A 25,701-nucleotide genomic window follows, 5' to 3' on the forward strand; every position below is an offset into this window, starting at 1 on the left:
AGGAAGGCTGATTATAATCAACCTTCCTATTCTATTCATTTATTTGTAAATAAATGTGTAAATAAAAGAAAACAATGGCCTACTCATATTAATGACATCAGCTTGTTTAACATGCATTTAAACAAGCACAATTCTGCGTGACTTTATCATGGAACAGACACAGGAATCAAATCAACAACCTCCCTAATACAAAAGATTCCAACCCGTGCAGTGTGTGCAGGAAGAAAAGGGAAAAAAAGCACTGTGAGGCTTTTAAGAGGCGTTCTCTCGTCATGTCACCTCAGTGCCCAGTTCCACACAACACTGCAAGCACTGCCCCTCACAACTGTCGCGAAGCGAATGATTCAATCGTGTAAAGAGAACAGCCACCTTAGGGGCAAGGAATTATCAGGTTACCAAAGAAGCACACAGGCAACGTCATCCCTCCGCAGTGCTTCCCAAATCCTCATGGAGCCGCGCGCCGCTCGCTGTCATCTCTCGACGAACGATCGCTGATCCAGCGTGCGCCAATAACAGATGTTTCCAAATTAAAACTACTCGTTACAAACCGATGCCAGCAATCAGCAGATTGAGCCAATAGCCAGCAGCTGTGTTAATTCGTGATGAATACTATATCAATCAGTTGCAGTGGCCAGAAAAATTAAGTGGTGTTTGCGGGAGAAAAAAAAAAGCAGTTCTGCAGACCACTTTCCCACGGCTTTTGCAGACCAGAGGTTGGGGACCACTGCTCTATTGCGTCTTAATCAAGAGTTCATATCATGCACAGTAATGAATGGCATCTCTGCAGAGTAGTATGGTGGAACTGGTTTCTGTAGCAAAAGAGGACAATTCCCATGAGCGTGGGCAGGAAGATGGGCAATGGACAAGGGCGACGTTGGATAAGAGAGGAGCTGTCATCGGATTGTGATGAACGATATGTAGGCCACTGCAGGCTACCACGTGCGAATGGGGGAAGAACGTGAGGGGCAGGCAGTGACGAGGAGACGGGGAGAGTGAGCGGGAGGGGGGGGGGTGGCTCTCAGTAGGGCAGACGAGGCAAACCGCACTGGACATGCCCACCCCGCGAGTTCGTCCCGCACCGCCAAAGACCTTCCGGCTGCGCAGCGAAGGCGCGCGCGTGAGCTCACCTGGCAGGGAATGTGGTGAGCAGGTTGTAGGTCAGGTGTAGGACACGCAAGTGCTGGTGCCCGGTCAGATGAGGAACACACTTGTCCACCAGCTGGTTGTTGGCAAGGTAGAGCTCCTGCAGCGTGCTCACGCTCTCCCCCTCGCCGAGCACTGACGGTGGCAGCGACTCCAGGCGGTTGGCCGACGCGTTCAGAGAGCGTAGGCTGCGAGCCGCCGAGCGATCGAATGAAAAGGTTTCACGAGATTTTTCAAGATGAAATAAACTATAAACTTTTTATATTACCAGGTAAGGCCCACAGAGCTCTGTAGCTATGTAGCTCTTTTTCAGATGCGACCGGGCCACAAATGATAGCTCAATGAAGTGGCTTATTGCATGGAAATTTATAGCAGCCAAATACGCATGATGCCGGAGAACCCAGAAAAAAATCCACGCGACCATGGGGAGAGAGAGACATGGAAACTCAAAATATACAGGCGTCAGGGTCAGGATCGAACCCACGACCTCCGGTATACGAGGCGAGGTGGTTAACATCTCACCACCGCATGGCTGTAAAGTGTTCTTGTGTGCTTCTAACGCATACTGGTGGCAGTGCATCCTACGAATAGGGTGATGTGAGATCTGACAATAGGCTTACCCTTACCACTCACCAAATCACAATACACTCACCGGCCATCAGCCTCACCAATCATCAGGACCAGTCACCATTCACCAGACACTCGGTCACCTCACCCCCTCCTTGTTAATATTACAAAAGAGCATTTTTTCCTATGGCTGAACAATACTATGGGCCTGCAGGTTGAACATCATTTTAACCATAATTTAAACCTTCTGTGCTCGCGATATGAAAACTGACCATCAGCAATCAGCTGGCCATCATCCGGTGTTGCATAATTTTGTGAAAAGCACATGTGATGCCAAAGCTTTTATTTTAAGCACCACGAATTGTGATTCGCATGTAGTGACGTTTTATGTATGGATCAAAAGGTCCTTCCTATGTCAACTTAAACATCATAAATCTCTAAATTCTCGCATTCAGAATGAGCCCTAACTGGGCCGGCGATGAAACAGTCCCATGGAGACGTTGCCAAGGCTATATGCATCCTCCTCCTCCTGTGCCGCTCCACTGCGCTAGCCCAGCCCTTTAATTCACTGGCCCTGCCCATTCATCAGCATCCTCTGACACCAAGGTCACTTTTTGACCTCACGTAAAGGTCATGGATAGTGCATTGCGTCATCTTCAAGAGCTTAGCCTTTTCATTCACTGGCCCCCATAGGGTGGACAAATATCCCCCGTATAGCCTCAACAGACTTTTGAGGCAAGTGCTGTTAGTAAAGACCTATGAAGGACGGCACGGCACACGAGGGGGTGGGTGGGCAGCACCACGCCCGGGCTGCCTTTGTCTCAATCACTCGCACAAATACACAATCACATACCATCTCACTTCCGTATCCTCACTGGAAACCTGGCAGCGTGGGAAAGGGAACCGTTCTGAGAAGTTCCGGTATGGCATAACATCATAAACTTGATTTGAAAGAGCGAATGGACCTATGAGAGCCTGGTAAATTTTAGAGAGAGAAATAGGCAGTTTGAGAAAATTTAATTTAGCAAAAAAAATTGGAAATGCAATGCAACACAGAGTCGGCTAACACACAGTTAACGCATAGCCTGGTTGATTACGATCTCCAAAGATTGCTAAAAATAGAAGTCAAGTGTGAAATTAGACAAACAGAGACACACAGAGAGATGTGATTTAAGGCCTCGACACAGAGGCATTGGGTCTCTATGCATCTATATTGTGTGTCTCTCTCTGTCTCTATGTCGTCTCTCTCTCTGCTTGTGTCTGTCTGTGTCTCCGTGTCTGTGTTTTGTCTCTCTCTCAAATTTAGTTATACCTGATGATGGTTGCTTGTGTTGCAATCGAAACGTCGTATTCTATTATTTAATTTATTTTCTTTCTACGTGACTTTACCGAAAGAACCAAAGAATAACATCATAAATCGGGCCCATTTCCACCACCGGATCATGATAACAAATATAAACGCTCGCGACATGCACGCCCCTAGGCACATGCGTGTGTGCATGCGTGCGTGCGTGCAGGGCGCACCTGGGCGCCTTGAGGAAGAGCGCCGTGGGCAGCTCCGTGAGCAGGTTGTGCTGCACGTCCAGGGTCTCCATGTGCACTCTCTCCAGCCGCTCAGGCAGCCGGCGCAGTTGGTTGTGGCCAGCAAGGAGCCTCTTCAAGCCCTCAGCACACAGCAGCCTGGCGTGGGCAAAGGGCAGTTAGCAATCTGGGCGGGCAGGCGTGCGTGCGTGCGTAGTAAATTAGTTATTTAATTCCGCACGAAGACGTCTACTTGAGTCGGGCAAACAAATGGCAACACAATTTGTATATAAAGCAAATGGCAACTCATCCATCATCCTCATATTAACGAATCCTGTTATTCTGTGGGGGGTCTGGATATCTATAATCCTTCCCAATATGCGTAGATTTTCAACAATTTACAAAGATGATCGACGGTGCAAGAAACGCCAATGGGGTAAACGATGAGTTTTGTTGTTCTGCGGTGCAGAGCACCCATGACTTCGCAATGCGAATAACGTGTTACTTCTACCACGCATTGCGAGAAAATCCCCTGGCACTATCCAGGTTAGCAATGCACAGCGGCGGCTCTAGCAAGCGTGGCGGCACTTCAATTAGTCATGTTCCTCGGTTGTGTCCCTTATGACTTGCATCGAGGCAATGCTGACCACACGATACTAAACTAAACAATTTTTATTTTACCAGACAAGGCCCAAGGAGCTATATAGCTCTTTTGTAAAAGTGACGTGGCCACAAATGATAGCTCAACGAAGTGGGTTATCGTGTGGAAATGTATAGCAGCAAAATACTCTAAAACGCATGTTTCTAAATGTGGAGGAAAAACCGGAGGACCCCCGAGAAACCACGCGACCAGGGAGGAAAACATGCATACTCAAAATATACACGTGTCAGGGTCAGGATCGAACCCACGACCGTGACGAAACGTGCCACTCGCCAAACTCATAGCACCTTAGAGAACCGCTTAGAGTTTTACGTCGCTCTTTACCACTTTCAAGCGATCACTGATCAAACACAATTTGAAAATAAAAAGTCTGCATGTATTTATACCTGATTGGTAATTCGCTGATTTCATTGTGGCTGATATTGAGAATTTCCAGGCTGGTTGCATCAGGAATCCATTCGGGAACGCTCTCCAACTTATTCCTGTAAACAGGCATCAATATATACACACACACACACTGCAGGTTAACGCAACAACAGGGAATGACTGGAGGTGCAACATTTCAGCTTAATACAAAACGTCTCCCGAACCATCGCACTGTCCGTGCAGGAGAGTGCAGCTGCATACCTCGATATGTCAGCGTACGCGAGCTGAACTGGCGCAGGGTGGATGCTGACTGTGGAGAGCACTGGAAGGGAAAGGAACACACGTTCACTACTTTAATCCTGCCCACGACATTCTATTGTCGTAGCAAGGGTTCCCTTACAGCAATATGGCAATTACAAATTGTTTCATAGGTGGTTCCATGTGTGTGTGTATGTATTTGGTAATAGCTGCTCATTCAGAAGAGGAGTTGGAGACGCTGCTGCGGAGACTGGAGCGTGCCACTAAGAGGTGGGGCCTTACCATCAGCCCCACCAAAACTAAGCACCTGCCTGGGTATTTTGTACCATCGGACACTCCACCCCCACAACTCCCAATGGGTGATGGGGCAGTAGTGGACAGAGTGGAGAGTTTCCCATACCTGGGCAGTGTGCTTATGACCGGCTCCAGTTTAACAGCAGAGGTCTCACTCCGAATCAGTCGAGCGGCAATATCTTTTCATCGGTTGCGTAACGCTGTGTGGAAGCTACCTGGTCTGTCACTCCGCACGAAGCTTCAGGTCTTCTCGGCCACAGTCATTCCCTCCCTTCTCTACGCTTGCGAAACGTGGACCCCCCTAATGGAGCATCTTCGCCGGTTGGAAACATTTAGGCTGGCCTGCCTACGATCCTTCCTGGGTTTAAGCAGGCTGGATTGTGCGAGGAGCTCACAAATCCTTGAAAGATCTGGGCAAAGTCCCATCGGTGAGCTCCTTCGGCAGGCAAGGCTGCGTTGGCTGGGTCATGTAGCCCGCATGCCCAGCCACCGCATGCCTAAACAGCATTTGTTCGGCCGGATCGAGGGGGCTAAACGGGCGGGGCACGGGCTAGAGATGAAGTGATGTGGTACAGGACGTAGAGCTGAGTGGACTTGCCGATGACTGGTACCAGCGGTGTCAAGATCGGCCTCTGTAGAGGAGGCTTGTGAAGGACGCTACTGGGCAGTTGGAGGCAGTCGCCCTCCAACAACAACGGAGAGCGGAGGAGCGACGCTCACAACAATGAGCGGAGCGCCGGGTGGCTAAAGCACAGCAAGTTGGTACAGTAGGGGGCACAGGTGGTGCATCAGCCAGTCATCTCGGTCATCTCGGTCTGTCGACCCGTGGCACCTGGGTCTGCCCCGTGACCTCCTGCCAGCGGGCGTTCGACACTTCACGTAGCCTCAAGGTGCACATGGCCTGGCACAAGCGTCGTGGTGACGCCACTGCCACTTAGTGGCGAATGGCGGTTGTTGTTGTTGTGTATGTATCCATTTTTTACTTATTTCGCGCCGTATGTAGCCAACCGTGGCAATCGGAGGTGCGGGAGTAGGACAAACTAAATAAAAAAAACAGTTCAAATGAAATGAATTCCAATCTAGATTTAAAAGTGCATAGCACTCAGTGGATTCCTAATATCAGAAGGAAGAGTGTTCCAGACGGCCACAGAAGTGCATCTGAAAGCGCGCGATGCAGTGATCATCTTTGTTCGATGGCTAGCCAATAGCCGCTGTGAGGATGACTGGAGTTTATATGGTGAATTATGCTCCTTGACGAGATCAGCAAGGTATTGTGGTCCATGTCTGCATTATAGACATTCCACTCAGAGCGAATGCAGGATATTCTAAAGGCAAGCGGTGGCGGAAACCGTTAGGGTTCACTGAACATCCACATTACAGTGCATTCTGGCAGGGTACCAGCCCATTTTTCACTAAGCAGCTTAAGCTGATTAGTGAAGCTGAACACACAAAACGAGATTTTAATAGTTATTACTGTATCTACAACTGAAAAGTGTGGGCCTGTAAAGTGTGTATAGAAGAGAATCACTAAAGGCCATGTGCTGATGGATTCAGTATTTCTCAGTCCTTGCTCCCTCCACATATCCCTCATGCACCCCTACGTCCTCCCACGCTTCTCCGATATCCCCTCCACTGGCCACCGCGATGCTTCACACGCACGCAAGGGGCTCTCCAACTGAGCCCCTTAATGTTGCCATCAGACCTTCAAATCCCAGTCCTCACACCACCCCCCACCCCCCGTTTGTCTTTGGCTCCAGTCCCAGCACAATACTTACAATATCTGACCAAAGTAGAGCTACTCGACGCAAGTCTTATTAGTATTACGCTTGTTTACCCAGCCTCGATGAGACTCAAGACTCTCTTTCACGAGGGTCCTGCCGTGTTTTTTTCCGCAGTAGGTTGCGATATAGCTCTGTGTAATTCCAATTTAGCAACGTGCATGTCATTTTTCAGCATTTGGATGTTCGCTCAACGGCAATTACATTGTATTATTTCTTTCAGCTATCGGAGGAACCAGGAAACTGGGAGAAAACCCACGCAGAAAAGGGGGAGATGAGGTGCCCCATCGTTGGGAATCGAACCCAGACCCGTCTGGCTGGGGTGCCAGCACTACCACTGCGCCAACACCCTGTTGTCCAGAGACTCTTTCAGGAAAGACCCTGCTTGAGAAGTTTCTCCAATCCTATATTCAATATCTCAATTCTACTTTTTAAATTATTTTTAAAATATATACATAAATGACTGTAAAAACAGTAAAATTTTAATCAGTTTTCTTTAGTAGCAGGCTCAAAATAAACATGAACATAAAATGTATATATTTCTGAAGCAGATGAGAGAGGTTAAAATAATGAAAATAAAAGTTGATGCATTAGATAATTATTGATGGTAGCATATACAACCCATACCTATTGGCCACTGTGTTATTGGTGCATTAAGAAAATTACATTTGCTCCAAACATGTCAACATGTGAAACGATTGGTCGAATGCGATTATCCACGGTATTTTCGAAGTGACGCACCATGACCCCACAAGATGTGAAAATCCCTCCAACTAACTCCAACAAGCTGCCAGTGCCGGTCTATGTGTCAAGAGATTTGCCTCGATAGAGAACAGCGCACACGGACTGACGCACAGAGTGTACTCGTTCCCACACGCTCGTGTTCTAACATGCGTACTGCTCGTGCCGGTAGACAGCATAACAATCTTCCTCTTCCTAGCGTTGTTCCCGCTGTGGCGCAGGGTCCGCTTTTCGGCATTGTCTTCTCCATTTGGCTCGGTCCAGGGCATCTTCAGGGGATGCGTTGACCGTCTTTATGTCTTCCTTTATTCGATCCATCCATCGCTTCTTCGGACGTCCGCGTGGACGGCGGCCCTCTGGCTCAATACGCATGGCAGTCTTGGCCACTGATGACTCTTCACTTCGCATCACATGGCCGTACCACCGAAGCCTTGCCTCAAGCATCTTGTCCGCAATGGGGGCCACACCAAGTCGCTTCCGAACATCTTCGTTCATGACACGATCCCATCGAGTGAGTCCGAGGCTCCATCTGAGCATCCTCATCTCCATGGTGTGGAGAGCTTGTTCGTGTACAGTTGTGGCTGGCCAGCACTCGGATCCATAGAGTGCCACCGGTCGGACGATGGTCTTGTAAATTTTTCCCTTCAGCCTATCCGGCATTTTCCGATCACAGAGGACTCCGGTGACTTGCCTCCACTTCATCCATGCCGCACATCAGTCGTGATGCTACCATCTGAGCTGATGGTGGAGCCCAGGTACTTAAAGTCCGTCACTTTCTTCAGATCTTCTCCATCAATGCTGATGGTGCCGTCGGTTTGGGGGCCACACTCCATATACTCCGTCTTTTTGATGTTGAACCTCATCCCGTTTTCGTCCAAACGTTCCTTCCACAGGTGCGTTTGTCTTTCCACTTCTCCTCTCTCTTCATCTGAGAGGAGGACGTCATCCGCGTAATTTTTATAAAAGCATTTTCAAAATGTAATTGCCAATTTGGCCTCCAAGTTACACACTTCTGAGCATTGGCATTACATCTCCGTGGTAAGATTGATTTAGTTTCGGGGTTTTGTAATTTTTATGAAAGAATAAGAATTTCCCTACAATAGCCAGGTGGACACATTTCGCAGGCATATCAACTTGGTATTTTACATACCAGAATGTTGGGTTAGGCCATGTAAATAATCTGACCAATTCCAGGTGGTTGAGAAGCTCCACCACCTGACATAGCCGAAAACAATGTCACGTGGTGTACGAGCGTTTAACACGCCGAAGATGATTGTTTTGGCTCACTCCCCGGTGAGCCGAAGAACAATTCTCACAACCAAGTTGATCAGCAAAGATAGACGCGACGTTTCGTTTGACACGTCGTCAAAAAATATCGACAGGACACGATCCAGGAAGTCAGAATGACAATCCAGCAAGTTATAACATATTCTGCCTTCCCGCATTAGGTCTAAACTGCACAGATTTGATCGGATGATTCCACGGCCTAACCCCAAAATCGTACGTGTTAAGTCAGGTGAGTGTCGACATGTCTGGAGCTCCCTTAGCCCGCTGAGGGCGGCTGTCAGAGCATGCCGCGGGCGGAGGAACTCACGGTTGTGCGCGGCGCCGAGCGTCTTGAGCGCGTGGCCCGCGGCCCGCAGCGCCGTCAGCTCGTTGCGGTCGCAGCGCAGCGTCTCCAGGCAGGCGAGCGACGTCGCGTCCAGCTCGCCCCTCAGCTCGCAGTCGCGCACATCCAGGTGGGTCACGTGACCCAGCACTGCGGGGTCCCCCGCCACCAGCCGCCTCAAGGTATTCAGCCTGCACGGGGGGGCCCAGAGCACGGAGACGATGAGGCACCCCGCCCCACACCGCGATCACCGCCACCGAACAAGCTCACAGATCCCGGGTCTCTTTGTGGCTTCATCACTTAGGTTTGGTTCATCACAACACCTGGCCCTCACTCCCCTTCCAAAGTGGCTTTCTGGTCCAGTTCAACAACATACAAACAACTCGATTCTCTCAACCTTTTTCACACCCTCCTGCACGATACCACATGAAGACTTCTACCACCTTTGCATCAATTGACATTGGCTCCTCCTGATGACCCCTGTGATTATAGATGAGGGGTATATGTCTATCCCCCACCATCAAATTCAGTACAGAGATAAATCGACAGAAGCAACCTGGCCACAAAAGAGAGCTTGCCATGTGAAAATTTATAGCAGCCAAATACTCTCAATGCATGTTTCTAAATGTGGAGGGGAAAACCGGAGCAAAATCCACGCAACTATGGGGAGAACATGCCGACTCCAAATATACAGGCGTTAGGGTCGGGATCGAACCCACGACCTCCTGTATACCAAGCGAGAGAGTTAACATCTCGCCACCGTGGCACCCCTAATGGTTAATAGCGCCGTCGCGCCACCTCCACTGCTCCCCCGTTCCACACGTCGCTCCCTTGATGCCCTCATTAATTAATTGCTATCATTTACAGTTAATTTATACCAAGCGTGGCTTCAAGCAGTTCCCATTGGAATCTCAGTGATAGCGTAGCCCAGGCCTCTTTGTCAAATCCTTCAAGCATGCACATTTCAGTTACTTAATCACTTAGGGTAATTTTAGCGATGTAATGAGAGTAATTAAAACAAACAAAAAACATTCCGCCACGAAATCACACCGCACCAGTCGGTTCTGCATGCAGAATATTCTTTACAAAAGTGGAGTTCAAGGGACATTCCATAGAATTACAGATGCAACGTCCCTTTGATGGTGTGGGCTCACGTTTACATTCGTTTGTGAGACATCACTGGAAGCTATAATAAGCTCATGTTTTAGCTGTTCCCTCCGTGACACAGATAAACATCTACTAATTTAAACACAAGATTTGTTGATTTTTTGTTGATTATAGATACAGCTCAATCGAGTAATGGTTACGAGTACGCAAATGTGAACATTGGATTAGCGTTACAAGCATTAGCAGTGTTAAGAATCTACGCGTTAATGTCCCTCCTGTGACGAACCTCAGAGCGGTAATATCTCAGGTGAAGCACGCCTCTGGCTCGGCCTCGGCCTCGAATTCGACTCAGCTCAGGCTCCAGCAGCTCAGTTGCTTCCAGAAACGCTCACGGATATCCTCAGCGTGGCTGGGACCCTGCTTAGAGCCAGCTGAAGTTAAGAGCATGGCTTTGAGTCGGCTCACTTGAGCCAAGGCTGAGGTGAGCTGTGACTAATAAAACGGGTCTGAGACTGTGGGTTGATTCAGAAGTAAATGTAATCAGGTTCCATTGCAGCCAGGGTTTGGTGCTGGTCACTTGACCTTTTGGGACTTTGAGTCTGTGCGCAGCAAATAAGTTTAGAAGAAGAAGAAAAAACCCAGAAGAAAACGCACCTGAGATCAACGAGCTTCACATGTCTGAGGTCAGACAAGGACCCCATCTCGAAGATGTCCATGCGGTTGCCTGCCAGGCAGACCCTCTCGAGGGCCAGCAAGCCCTGGCAGATGGGTGGCATTCTCTCAAAGAAGTTGAAGGAAAGGCCCAGGTAGGCGAGGCTCTGGAGATTCGTCAGCTCTTCAGGGAGAGTTGAGAGCGCATTGCAATCCAGCACCAAGCTCTGCAGACTACACACACACAAACGCACGGAAGTTATCACCAGCACTCGTATACAAGCGGCACAATGCCCTGTTGAGCGTACATGTGGCGACAAGGTGGTTCTCCAATTTCCTTCTACAGCTAAAAAAACACACACAACATAATTGGTATTGGCCAAACATCCCAATTCTAAAACATTCACCTGCAAAATTACTTCAATTGGGATTATGCACAGGGCAATATCATCCCCTGCTGAGAAAACTTGTCAGGACCCTCTTGAGAAAAGTCTTGAGACTCAGTGAGACTTTTCTGGGAAAACGACCTTAAAATTCTTTGGTTCTTTTGTTAAAGTCACGTGGAGTTCTATTTACGTGACTTTACCGAAAGAACCAAAAAATATAAATTCCTGCAGTCACGAAAGTTAAGTCAAAATTTTACGAGCTTAATTATAATACAAATTCGGTGGTATCATTGAATTAAAGTGCCATATTCGTTAAACGTGGTTTCACATTTGTTTTATTGGGAACTGTGTGATTTTGCCTTGTGCCATGTAGAGTGTAAAGCACTTCAATGAAAGGCAATTTAATACGTCGCGTGATTCTCATCTCATTTTATGTCCGTGTACAATTTGCTGATCAAGCTTGTAGACATATTGAGCAAGGGTCTTGAGACTCGGTGAGGGTTTCCTGGATCAACGAGCATGACTAGAAATAATAATAATAATTACCCATGGGGCACCGCGGTGGCAAGATGTTAACTCCCTCGCCTGGTATGCAGGAGGTCGTGGGTTCTATCCTAACCCTGATGCTTGTTGTATATTTGGTGGCCGCGTGGACTTTTCTCCGGGTCCTCCGGTTTTTCCCTCCACATTTTAAAACATGCGTTTAGAGTGTTTGGCTACATTAAATTTCCTTATAAAGCACTTTATTGGATGATCATTTGTGGCCAGGTCGCTTCTGAGAAAGAGCTATAGAGCTTAGTGGGGACTTACCTGAAAAAATACAAAAGTTAAAGTAAAAAAAGTGCTGTGGCACCTGTTCATGTTGCCAATGGCTGCAGGTAGGTTTGGCAAACCATTGCAGGAGAGGTTGAGCTCGGTGAGCGTGGGGATGTGGCACAACATCTCTGGGAACACTCCCAGGCTGTTGTGAGACAAGTTGAGGCTCCGCAGCTGAGAAAACCTGCGGAGGCATCGCATTCATAAATGTTGACGCACTGCGAGCAGACACAATGTTCACTAGCTGTGTCGGATGGCAGTGGGTTAACGACACATTCATATTTAATCTAACACAAAAAAACTTTTATTGGGAATAATATTGGTAGGGAAAGCCTACATGTCAAACTGACCATCCCCTTGTATTGGTAATGTTACACGTGCTTTGATTTAGATTTAAAATTAACACGCACTTCATGACTATGTGGACCTAAAAAACATCTATATTATGCTTTACTCTATATTTTCACTTTCAATTAACCTAGTATTATACCTTTCCGCTATTCAGTAATGAGGTATCAGTGTGAACATTGCCAATGTTTTGGCATTTGTAGAAATATCAGCTAAAACGAAGGTCCATCATCAAGGCGTAATACTTCATGTCCATTTTCGACAGTAGAACCCTCTGGATGACCACAACAGAAACGTACAACGTATTACGACACAACACCCAATCCACAAACATGAAGCAGACATCACGGCGATAACCTCCCGCTACTCCTGACGCAGTTTGTTTGACTTGACCACCTGAATGTGAGATTGTAGTCGTTGCACTGCATCTACATCAGCAGCCGTACGACAGAAGAAGTAGTAGAACCCTACTGGTAGTGGAAGCAACGTTCACGGCAACGTATACAACCGACACTGATGAGAATGCACACCCTTAAAGTGAAGTTAGAGACTGCTCTATGCCAACAACAACTGAGTTTCCAGAGCTTTCTGAAGGAAGTTCAAGCCAGGCCACAGGTGATTAACCTACACAAGGCCGAGAAAAATGTGCGATAAGAAAAAATGGAGATGATCTAAAGCAGGGCGAGAGAAAATGTAACTCTGCCTGGAAGTATAAAACTTTTTTTACGGAGTTAACAAATAAACCCATCTGTTGGATTTACCAGAAATCTAAGGCAATTATGAAACGGAGAAATCTGGAAAGGCATTTTACAACAACGCACAGCGATTATACAGTACGTTTATTTTCCGGTGGGATCTTCCATTAGAAAAAAACACAGAAAGAAACTGAAAGCAACCCTGAATTGCCAGGAGCAGTTGTTGACTCAAGCAACTGCGCAATAATCTGCATTGACTGCTGCATATTTTCGAATTGTACGGATTTTGCTGAAACACCTGAAGGCTTTGAGTGACACAGGAATTGTAAAGGAGTGCTTCATTGAATCTACTAAAATTCCGTCCGCTAACTTTCCAAACAAAGACAAAATACTAAAAGAGATCAGTCCCTCGGGCACAACAGCTACAAAGTAACAATGCGAGGTTCTTGGGCTTCCCAAGCTCCAATGAATAAGGATAAGAAAAACAAAATTTATTTCACACATGGGGATAGCTACATGTGGCCCGACAAGATCAGTTTCTGATGTGGCGGTGGCCCTCTGCAATATTTTAGCGGGGGACACTGCCTCACCCCTCTACTTCTTCACTATGAAGTCTAAATATAAAACAGAGAAAGCAGCTGCATACATCACATAGCATAGCATACAGAGTAGGGTGGTGGTGCATTATAACAACACAACGCTTCCCCCAGTTATACCTCTCAGTCAAATAACCTGTTTCCTCAATGCTGTAAAATGCTGACGGCTGTTTTGCTGTAATAGGGGTGTGATACATTCAATGCGGGGCTCATCCGGGTTCCTGATGAAGGGCGCATTGTAATGCATTGCTTAATGCCATCAAACCCTCTCCACACAGAAGAGCACCACAAAGTGTTGAAAAGTGTTGAAAAGGATTAAAAAAATATTTTTATGGTGGTTACCCATAACAATGAGCCATTATTTGACGTGAATTATCTGACATTACCACCTGACCAGGCGGCAATCAATTAACAATGTCCTCATCGATTTGGGGGAATCGGAATAAATCAGGCGCAGCACTCTTTGCACCTGCTTGCATTGACAACGCTGTACTCATACAACTGCTCCCATGAGCAAGGCGGAGATTGGGTTTCGGCATTTTGCCCATTGAAAGGACAACTTGGTTATCCCAGTAAATAAAACACCATTGATTGTGTTGCCTTTTACAACCACTGCCGGTTTCAACTCGAACGTTTAAAGCGCCACCGCCTTCGCGGTTTGTTTTCAGTAAGGAAATCAGCGCAAAGCTCTCGTAGCGTTTCCCATTTCGTCTCATTAGCGCCGTGACAAGAGGCCGTGCGTCACTGGAGCTGACCAGGCTCGCGCAGCCGCGCCGCCCTGGGCTCACTGCATCAAACCACATCTGTACCACGCACATCTGGGGCAGAGAAGGAAAGGTGGCGTGGAGCGAGCGCCGCCGCGACCACCGCCATTACCGCCACCGTTACCGCCCCACGCCGGCTCTAAACAACACGAGGCACGAGGGACGAAGCCCGCAGGTGGCAGCGTGGGACGACCGCCGCAGCAACTCGGGCGGGAGATTGGCAGTGCCCGGACCGCCGCGCCGTAGGGAACCGCCCAAGAAAATATTCCACGTCACCTCTAGGGGTTTACCCCCCCCGCCATATCAGTGGAGCTCCTGTGGCGCCACGATGGCAAGATGTTAACTACCTTGCCTGGTACACAGGAGGTCATGGGTTCGATCCTGAGCCTGAAGCCTTGCTGGAAATTTGGAGTTTGCGTCTCTCTCCCCATGGTCGCGTTCATTTTTCTTCGGGTCCTCCGGTTTTTCCCTCCAAATTTAGTATTTGGCTGCTTTAAATTTATACCTGATAAGCCTCTTCACTGAATTATCATTTGCGGCCAGGTTCCTGATGAAAAAAGGGTATATAGCTCAGTGGGCCTTACCTGCTAAAATAAAAAAGTTTGATAGTTTTAATCCTTGCGTTTAACTAATTGTGTCACAAGAAGAATGTGCTTAATCTTTGTCCAATCTTCCCTTCTCCAAACGTATAGATCCACTACTGTATGTACACAACACAGTGCAATGCTCCCTCGGGGTTTTTTGCATTCACCTTTGCTCCTTCATGTAAATAGTGCAAATTCATCAAAGGCCTATTTTTAAAAAGAAAATGTCATGCATTTATCCATGAAACCATTAACGAGCCACAGACCTCTTACTCAGGGGTCCTGCATTGCCAGGGTTAAGCCGGCTAATGGTGTGGACAAAAACTGAAATATCCAGAGAAAGGCTTCACATACACACCAGTATACCAGGATAACACTACATGGTAGGCAACACCATCACATGAAGAAACTGGAAGAATCTCGAATTTTAAAAATGCCAAGGAAACAAATCAATCATAGCAGATTTAAGGTTCACTATGCTGCATGCAATCGGCACTAATTAAATACACAGTACGCAACAAGTAGACTCTGGGCAAAAACATCTGCATAAGGAACACTGCCTGCAGAACGAGTGTTATTGCACAGTCAACTTTACCCAAATTCCCATTGATCAATAAGGCAGGGCTCCTGTGCAATGGTGGCCATACGCCAGTGAAATAAATTTCATATTCCCACGGCAGCAGCCAGTATTTTCGTCGGATAACCGATGTCGCCCTCCCGCACAGCGGTGTTAATTTCGTTGGTGCCGGGGAGGGTGGCGAGCTGGGATTCGAACGCTAACATCATTATTCTAAGTCAAGCCCCTAACCACTTGGCTACCGGGACATTACAGGGCTGATTCAAACTCCTTGAATGTAAGGACCAGTGGAACAATCCTATGCTTAAGAAGGCCACAAACTACCCACTTGTTAACAATGGTGTATTTTATTCTTTGGGGCATACAAGTGAAGTACACACACAGATGAATGCAAACACAGAAATTCATACACACTCAGCACATGCTGACAGAAATGTAATTACTCGGGAGAAATTAAAATATATATTTTTTTACAATAAGGCACAAACGCACGAAGCTCTGAAACCAGCATTTTTGGTCTTGACTTGTGTTGTAATATAAAAAAATTGCAAGAGTAATAAATTATGTTTACCTCACGAACAAGCCAGAGCCCTGCAACAAACGATAGCGCTTCCTAAACTTGTTGACTTAATTTTGATTGAAATTCCATCGCAGCTCAACACGCCCAGAGTGGAAAATTCCATGGGCATCCTTCAGTCTCGCAGCTACAAGCAGTCAGGATTGGCACTCGCACAATGCTACTGCACGGCACAGCATCATCCGTTTATCAACACCGTGTAGCCTGAGAACATACACACCAAGGCCGCGTGTGCAGTAGAATCCAATTAGCGATACAAAACGAAAAGTAAAATCAAACCTATTGTTCTCGCAGTAACCAGCAGCTAAACAGTGGATTAATCCAATCCCCTTTACGCCAGAATATTTCAGAGCTCTTTACATCACACATTTCATCTCAATCATTTTCAACGGGAAAAATCCAGTGACAGCTGTCCCTGTGGACACAAAGGAGGCTCAGTATCTGCCAGCCCTGGGGGGGAGGGGGTGTTGACGAGCTATGGTTAAAACCGATTTAGGTAATAGCTGCGACGTCCCTAAAGATATGTAATCAATGTAAAGCCCTAAAAACACACACAATGGTCAAAGGTACCTGATCATTTTAATATATATAATCTGCGACACTACCTGAAACATCAACCAAAACAACTTTTAAATAAGAAAGCAGCACGTTTGTGCAACGTGCTCTGAAGGGCCATTGCCTGAAACGTCGCATTGTACAGTCTATTCTCCTATAACGCCACGTATTGTTTTCATATAGAGAACTCGGTTGCGCGAGTAGGAATAAGAGGTCGTACGGCTGCCTCGGCATAGCATTGCACAAGGCAGTGGGATGCTGCTGGATGCTTCTAGACGCTACTCACGCATCTCAGTCTTTAGTCAACCTGCGTACTCATCTCATGTGTTATCGCGGACTGTGCTTTACCCTATATTATATATTATAACACGATTTTTCCATAACGTGGTGTTCTTCAGGAACGCAAATAACGTGTTATAGGAGAACAGACTGTATATCTCTTTCTAGATTTGAAGCTTTCGTGACTGCAAGGAATCATCTTCTTAGGTTTTTTCGGTAAAGTCACGTAGAAAGTAAAATAAAATAAAAACAAAAATCACGACGTTTCGGAGGCAACACAAGTCTCCGTCATCAGGTGGGACCGTCACAATCTGGCTGTGACGGTCCCACCTGATGACGGAGACTTGTGTTGCCTCCGAAACGTCGTGATTTTTGTTTTTATTTTATTTTACTTTCTACGTGACTTTACCGAAAAAACCTAAGAAGATGTATATCTCTTTTGTCTTGTTGACGAGCCTGTTGAGTTTTTGTTGGTAACAGTGCTTACACACCACTGCCAACGCAGCATTGTGAAATAAATGTATTGAATGTAATTCCCCGTGTGATGAGAGTTTTAGCTGAAAGGAATATTGGGAGAGTGAACCAGTAAGCGTGTCGATGTAAAAACCTCATAAAACCATGGCTGCTGCCTATCATCTCTCGCAGGTAACCAGGAGAGATACGGGGTTTGAACAAGGATGAAAGAAAAGATGCTGGTCAGCGCCTCGGTGTCTATCGCATGCACACACGCACGCACATACCTGAGCGTGTCGCCGATGCCGTGCCCCAGGAGGTTGTGGCGCAGGTTGAGGTGCGTTACATCCTGGCTGTGGAACAGCGGCTCAGGGAGCTCCTCCAGGTTGCAGCATGACAGGTCCACCGAACCAATCCTCTGGGACACAATCTGAAGGAAGGTTCCAAAAGGTAAAATTCGCCCGTTCGCATTCAACACACGTTTGTTTTTAAATTGCGAATTGTATTAATTGGAATGTTGGAAGTCTTTCAATATTAGAAGCTCCATCTATGCTGTGAGTGGCAGTGAGGACAAAACATTGAAGAGGCAATGGACCATGGGAAGGGGCCTATCTTGGCCACAGCACGGCTATGGAACAGACGAAGCCAGTGTTTTCAAGCACCTCGTGCAGCAAAAGGTTAATCCACAAGCAGTTTGGTGCACATGCTGTGAGTGTAGCAATCAATGTATTAAATGAAAGCACTATTACAGGCCTAGTAAACCACACCTCTTCTTTTCAGTAATATCTTACAAATACAAATCACAACATTGACAAAAAGCCACCGTGGTGACGTGAAGACAAACGCCACCGTGGTGATGCGAAGACGGGATGAGGACGAACGTCGATGGGAGCACGTTGGGGAACGGCACCGTTACCTTGGAGGCCTGGCGCAGCCAGCGCAGGTACTCCGCAAACGAGTTGAAGGAGACGTAGTAGGTCTGGGTCTGGGGTCCTGCAGAGCTGAAGGCCAGGCAGTGCTGGCGCTTGCGCACCTCCTCCACCTGCACAGGCGCACAAAGACAAAGACCCCCCCATATAGCCTTTAACAGACTGTTGAGGGCAAGTGATATTAGTGACTAGCACCTATGAAGGCCGGCACAGCACACAAAGAGGGTGGATGGCCAGCACCACGCCATGCCGCCTTCATCCCCCCCAGTGCTGATGTTTGTACACCACGCCAGCTACTCACTTAAGGATACTTTCACCGAGAAGAGGCCCAGTTCAAATAATGGCCACTGTTATTAGTCATGAGCGGGAATTGATCCCGGGTCCCCACAAGCGCGTGCACGCTCATGCACACGGAGACGCGCTGCTGGACAGCGGGGAGTTTGAGATCCCCTGCCAGCGGTGGTGCCGGTTTTTGGCGGGAACTCGTTTTTGCGCGATACAGTGCATGTTTTTGTGTTTGAAGATCTCCCGAGTCGGCACGTCGCTCGCTGTCGGGGGGGGGGATTTCTGTACGTGAGCACGGGCTGTGGTGTTGAGGCCGCAAAACTTCCCGGGCAAGGTGATTTGCCTCGCAGCCATGCCAAGTAAGCAGCCGGCACTTTCCCAACCGTCTTTCGAGATGGGGGAGACTTTCACTCCGATCCATGGAAACATGGATGGGAGTGAAAGGGAGCACTTTGGTTGCATTATATATTTAATTTATTTCACCACTATTTCCAGCATTTATAGGAAAATCTTAAGGGTAGAACAGGAAGGAAGAAATAAAAGTTGTCCCCTGTCGCTCTTCCTCAAGGCGGACACTTTCGGCCTCAAATTAAACTTGTAAAACGAGCGGCTCACACCCCCCCCCCCCCCCTGCATCCCATTGGGCTCTGCGGGAAGACTACTGAAATTGGGTGGCGACTTCAACATCAAAAACCCCCTTTAATATCACAACCAATTCAGGATCGATTATTGCTATGAACCATGAGGAGAGGCATGGCTGGGGCAGCAGATCAAGTATTTAAAGGGGCCAGTGGCATATAGTATTTGGCTACTATAAATTTCCACATGATACATTTCCACATGATAAGCCACTTGGTTGAGAATTAAAGCGCCGCCTTCCTATAGGATGGCATCGCGCTCTTAAAGCATCACGAATTCCAAACTTACTACACTGATGTTGTTTTACCTTGCCGCCGATGAGCGGAATGACGTGCAGCTTTCCCTGCAGGCTCTCGCGCAGCGAGGAGACGAGCAGGCAGGTCCCGCACAGCACCACTCGCCGCTCCGACCACTTGTGCAGCTGCGTGCGGCCCTTCCTCACGCTGAACATGCCGGACAGCGCCACGCGCGCCTCGTGCTCCAGCACCTCCGGCTTGCCTGCAGCACACAGCAGCACACAGCAGCACACAGCGGCACACAGCGGCAGCAGCGGCCGCCCGTCAGTCTGCAGGTCTTAACATCTCCCCTGATCGACTTCGCTCGCTCGGTCGCCGACGCCTCCTTATCACTCTATCGCTACGGGCCCTATGATCATTCCCGTGAACTTCATAACAACACTGCACGCTCTGTTGGAATACTCAGCAACCGCTTTATCCTGTGGTAGTGGTTCTCAACCTTTTTTGGCTACTGTACCCCTTGTTGTCTGACCCAACATGGTTCTGAGAAATAAATGTATGAATAATGAACATCAATATTTTAACCAATTGTCGATTTTGCGAGGTATCCTAACTAACTAGTAACTGCAAGCGAATAAAAACAAAATCAACGGACACTCTGCACGAGTGGCGTAATTTGTTCGCGTTCGCTGGTTACGCTTGGAAACCGCATTGTTTACGATCAATGAGTTAAAAAAAGGTCTTTTATATCGCACTAGGTTACCATGTGGATCAAAATATTATTGTAGTTATTTTATATTGGCAGATTCATACAACATGATTGTTCACCAATGACTCTCATATATGATATAATTTCACACATTTATAAATCACCTCACGTACCCCTTGGGACATTGCGATGTACCCCCAAGGGTCCCCGTACCCCCGGGTGAGAACCACAATCCTATGGCGGACCACAAATAAGTAATTCCCCTAAATGTTATTCCAACTATGCTCGTGACGTCATTCCTTGAGATGCAGGCGCGGCGATTGGTAACCCTGGCAGGAGGAATGAGTGAGCACCACCCCCGTGTGAGAGAATGGCCGAGCAGGACAACCACGGGCGTGAGAAAAGGAAATCACCAAGGAGAGATCAATAGATTCCAGGAGTGGTTGGAGAGTCCGCGAGAAGGGATTTGATGAATTGTCAATGTAGATGCTTAAATCACCAGCAAATGGTACACAGGGAGGGTGAAGAGGAGGCCAGCGTTGGGAGCGATATCACAAAACACGTGCCTCGCATGTACTCTGTGAATTATAGCAATTGCAGTCACAATGGCAGGCTCCCTTGCATATGCTTTGAATAGTCAGAGACTCACCCATGACTAAGTCGACATACACCGACATGCAGGCACACATGGGTTGTTACCGTAAAGTATTCTACGATAAAGAAGCAACTTACAATGAACAATTTCGTGACATTTTCTAAATATTATACAGTGCAGAGGGGTGACGCAGCCTCATCCTCAACAACACCAGTAGCCACCATTCGCCACTTAGTGGCGGTGATGTCACCACCGCCCTTGTGCCAGGCTCGGTGCACTTTGAGGCCTTGTGAAGTCTCAAAAGCTTGCTGACGGGAGTTCATCCTCGTACACACACACACACACGCGCACATCAATGATTTGGACATTAAGGTTCGTAAACTCACTCGTGGATCAGCTCTTTCTTGGCCTCTCATGCGCCTCAGCTCAGGCTTGAGACGCTCACTTGTTTTCAAAGACGCATGAAGCAGCTGAGCTCAGGCTCGGCTTAGGCTCGGCTCAGGCTCGGCTCAGCTCATGGAAATCTTGAGGATGGCTGGTACCATCCTCAGAGCCGGTACAAGTTAAGCATGGTTTTGAGCCAGCTCAATTGTACCGCTGTAACAATATGTAGAACCACCTCGCCTCGTATACAGGAGGTAGTAGGTTCGATCCCAACCCTGCTACCTGCTGTATAATTTGAGTTTGCATGTCTCTCTCTCCCCATGGTCGTGTGGATTCTTCTCCGGGTCCTCCAGTTTTTCCCTCCACATTTATAATCAACATCACGCGTTTAAGAGTATTTGGCTGCTATAAATGTCCATACAATAAGCCACTAACATTGGGCTATCATTTGTGGCCAGGTCACTTCTGATAAAGAGCTACACAGCTCAGTGGGGTTTACCTGGTAAAATACGTGAAATTGTTTATTTTTTAGTTTAGTTTCACTTGAGCCAGAGCCAAGCCTGAGCTGACTAAGAAAAGGGGTTGAAAAAGTGAACTTCAGGTTCAGCCACGCAGCGAGAGCACGAGGGAATCACAGCTGACATCAACTGACGGCCCCAGCAAATAGAATTAAAAACACGCTGAACTTTTACGCGTGCACTAATACACACCGCTGAATACACTGGAAGTAACTTCTTTTGGAATTAATACTTTTTTTTTTAAAGCACTTTCCTACCAGCGCACAATATCCGGTCGAACAAACGGGAGAGGCTCTTGCAGGGTAGCGAGTGGGCACCGTGGCGCCGCGGGGGCAGTTTCCAGGGCGAGAGCCCCACGGCGTGCAGCGATTTCCGCTAGACCCACGGTGGCACTGGCAGCGCCATCCACAGCAGGGACAAAAGGCACAATGGGCGCCCATTCACAGCGGGCGAGCAGCCCGTACAATAGCCAATTAATCTTCGTTAAGCATGTTGTGACAAGTTCAGGACAAGTCCCACTGTCAAGGGTAAAAGAGTAATCTAAATATTGAGTGTGCTCACACAGATGTAACGATCAGAATATTTATGTATACTGGAGGAGGAACCAGATGAGCTGTAAAGCTCTTTTTCACATATGTCCAGTAGGGACTCAGGGACAGAAAGTTACAACAACAAACAAAACATGATCGGAGAATAGGAAAGGCAAGCATTATGCTATGCCGAATTCATCACAAACATGAGGGACATTCCAAGGTATTACAAACAGAATTACTACAATACAGGTTTTTTTTTTTCGAGTAAATATAAATGTGTCATTAAACCCACCACCATCCGACACAGCCAATTAGGAAGGTTTATCACGTAAACACTTTGCTACTTAATTAAACCATCTGAAATATTTGGAATTCACATTGTGAATTTAATTCTTCATAAACTATACATTTTAAAAAATATTCCAAATAATTTATGTTATTGTACTTGTTTTACCCAAGAAAGCTTCGTTTGATTCTAAAGACTTTTTTTTCGGGATGATCCTAGGAAGTTATTTTGCAGTAGGGGGGGCGATGCCGCTGCAGAAAATCCCAACTGAGTAAAATCGCAGCATTGGGGATATTTGGCAAATCCGAGTTACATTGTGTGGTTTATATTTTGCTTTTAATACCTTGGCTTTTGTTTGTAAAAAAAGACGTGAACCGAGAGTGCAGTTATAGTGTAACCCAAAGGCTGAAGATACAGTGCCTTTAAATTGTCGATGAACAGACGAGTTTGTTCCTTGTGAGTGATGTAATTATTTAAAGTTACGTTCCCTTTTTAGAGTTAAATATGTGCAGGAATCACTTTGTCTATGCCATGAAAACATTCGTATCATGTTTAAGGTCACAGCATTCTGGAACTTATCTTTTAAAATCGGACCATTAATGCCAAACCCTCAGTGCGATTAATAGGAAAGCACAAAAACGCGACGTTTTGCTGCATTTCTGTCACTTTTACGTACAGTCCAGGTAATCGCTAATGGAAACCGTGGATACCCTCCAAGATTATAATACGGTGCAATGCTTCTCGCTTAAACAAGTGTCAATTTTATAAAGGATTAAAGAAAACTTTTAAGAACAGCACATTCAAAGATGTCATGAACTTAAGCTACCCCCAATACAAACTGAAACGGTTTAGAAAACATGAAAAGTGTATTTTAAATCTGGATTAAAAGTAAACGCTTTTCCAACCAAGGTTGAAAGCGTTTGTGCGTTCGCTCTGCCCACTGCATGTAACAGGGGTCCATGGTAACTCTCGTAAAGATTATTCGGCCTTGTTAATTATTTAATTGCAAAGTTATGTTGCCATGATGAACTAACCCAAAAGAAAACCCACCGCGTTGATTCAAGGAGTTGTCCAAAACTTGTCAATAAAAAGCCACCACTTGAAGTGAACTGCCTGGCACGCCAAGGTGATGACATCACTCCTGGATAGCACGCATCATGAGCCATGTGTCGCCATCTCATTATGCAGCCTGGAGCCCATCAATATCGTCGCTAATCGCGTACATCCGATGACAAGGGCACTTTGGAAAATGCTACAAAATACACGCGTTAGCAAGATTATTCTTCCCAATTTACATTTTTTAATTGGTAAAAAATTTGAACCGACAAACACTTAATGATTTGTTTCATTGCTTTCATTGCTAATATTATTACTCGGGTGTCCAATCCACGTTCTCTAAAGCCCAATGAGAATTGACGATCTCCGCTGAAGGTGCCGAGTCCGTGGTGGACACATGGAAAGAAAACTGCCAGTGTGTAGCAGAGAGAAAGTGAAACTCATTTTGTATCCCATCCTATAATCTACCAAGGAGCACTGATCTGCGCTTCTACCAAATAACTGCAGAGAAACCCTTCCTATCATCCGCAATTTCATATTTAAGAGAAGAGCATGAGGATGCAGGGAGGCACGAGAACGATCCCCAATATATGTGGAGTCTGTGGATAAGCAGAAGGCCAACAACGCCCTTCATACAAGCAACAAACACTTCCCTCATCTTATCCTGTCTGTGTGTCCATTGTTTAATATCCCTCTATGCCAGTGGTTCTCAACCAGGAGTACGCGGACCCATGGGGGTTAGGTGGCAATGTCTCAGGCGGTACACGTGAGGTGATTCATACATGTATGAAATTATATCGTACATGAGAGTCCTTGGTGAATAATCATGTATGAATCTGTCAATGTAAAATAACTACGATAACATTTAAATCCATATGGTAACTTAGAACGATTTAAAAGACCTTTCTAAAATCATTGATCGTAAACAATGTGGTTGCCAAGAGTAACCAGCGAGCACGGACAGATTACATCATGCATGCAGAGCGTCCGTTGAAGTTTTTTTTATTCACTTGCAATTACTAGCTAGTTAGGATAGTTCACAAAGTGGACAATTGGTTCATTATTCATACATTTATACCTCAGAACCGTGTTGGGTCAGCAAGGGGGGGTTACTCGGTTGAAACAAAATCCAACAAGGGGGGTAGAGCAGTAACCCAAACAACGTTGAGAATAACCACAGCTCTATGCTATGACAGCAGTGAACCCACGCCTGGCCAACAATGTGGGTGCAGGATTTGAGCACAACACCTACATTATTCTACTTTGTTCACGTGCTGCAGGAGGCCCCTTGCTGAAAGACGTGAGAAGGCCAAGTTTTAATGCCACATTTTAGCCGTGGAGTGGTTTTATTGGAGGATTCATCTCTCAACTGCATTAAACTACGAATGCCTCTTCTGGCATTCAGATTGGCTCCAATTCTGCATCTGCTGATAACCTTTCTGCATCTACAATATTTTAATCGGCTTTAAGGGCATCTTGTTCAGTGAACCTTTCAAGTTTCGCCACTACTGGGACCCGATTCATGTTGCTTTTGGATGCCGTTCACGCTTAGTTTTGGGAGACCGACGATGGCTGTTATTGCAGCATCCTCGCCAGAGTCCACAGATTGCTATTCATGGAGGACCTCTGCTCCATTGCGAGCGGCGCTATGTCATTCCTCGGTCTGCACAATGCAACGGGGGGGGCAGCACGGACTTGCGCGAGGGTGGCGCTGGGAGTGAGGCCACGCAATCGTGGAGTTTCTCCGCCGTTCGCGAATATTCAGTCTGCGGGGTTGTAGCCAGGCAGGGGAGGGGTGGCGGTTTAGCTAGGAAATGCACTCCCAGCGGTCCATGCGGCACGCCAGCATGCGCAACGTGTTGAGACCTCGCGGAACGGGGCCCCGGCGTGATTAAACGACCCCAATGCAGCATCGCTTTAAAGGCTCACGACGAGAGCGGAATCATTCCAGGCAAGGGGGTGCTAAAGTTAGAGCGCCGCCAGCAACTGAAGATGCATTATTTTGGCACCCGAGACAAGGAACAAGGCTGAGAGAGTGTTGATGAGAGGCCAAAGGCACATCCAGAGAAGGCCACAAGGAATAATACAGACAAGATGGCAACACAAGAAAGGCTGAGCATCGCTTGGATGCCCACGCAATGCGTGTACAAAAACACACACAGCTGCTAGACACAGGCCTCAAAGGGCCCAAAACATGAAGCAGCA

General features: G+C 47.0%; 1 protein-coding gene across 1 annotated transcript in view; it reads right to left on the reverse strand.

The window, feature by feature from the left end:
- The window catches only part of LOC144723394 (PH domain leucine-rich repeat-containing protein phosphatase 2-like), a 90,881-nt gene that overhangs the window by 32,569 nt on the left and 32,611 nt on the right, over positions 1-25,701 (reverse strand). The window contains 10 exon segments of the mRNA XM_078602132.1: positions 1,128-1,331; positions 3,235-3,390; positions 4,279-4,374; positions 4,520-4,580; positions 8,924-9,129; positions 10,700-10,930; positions 11,936-12,082; positions 17,614-17,756; positions 18,243-18,368; positions 19,487-19,677. Coding sequence (XP_078458258.1) covers positions 1,128-1,331; positions 3,235-3,390; positions 4,279-4,374; positions 4,520-4,580; positions 8,924-9,129; positions 10,700-10,930; positions 11,936-12,082; positions 17,614-17,756; positions 18,243-18,368; positions 19,487-19,677 — 1,561 coding nt within the window.

This window comes from Lampetra planeri, chromosome 17 (genome assembly GCF_965212315.1).
Source record: "Lampetra planeri chromosome 17, kcLamPlan1.2.h2, whole genome shotgun sequence".
Lineage (NCBI taxonomy): Eukaryota > Metazoa > Chordata > Hyperoartia > Petromyzontiformes > Petromyzontidae > Lampetra > Lampetra planeri.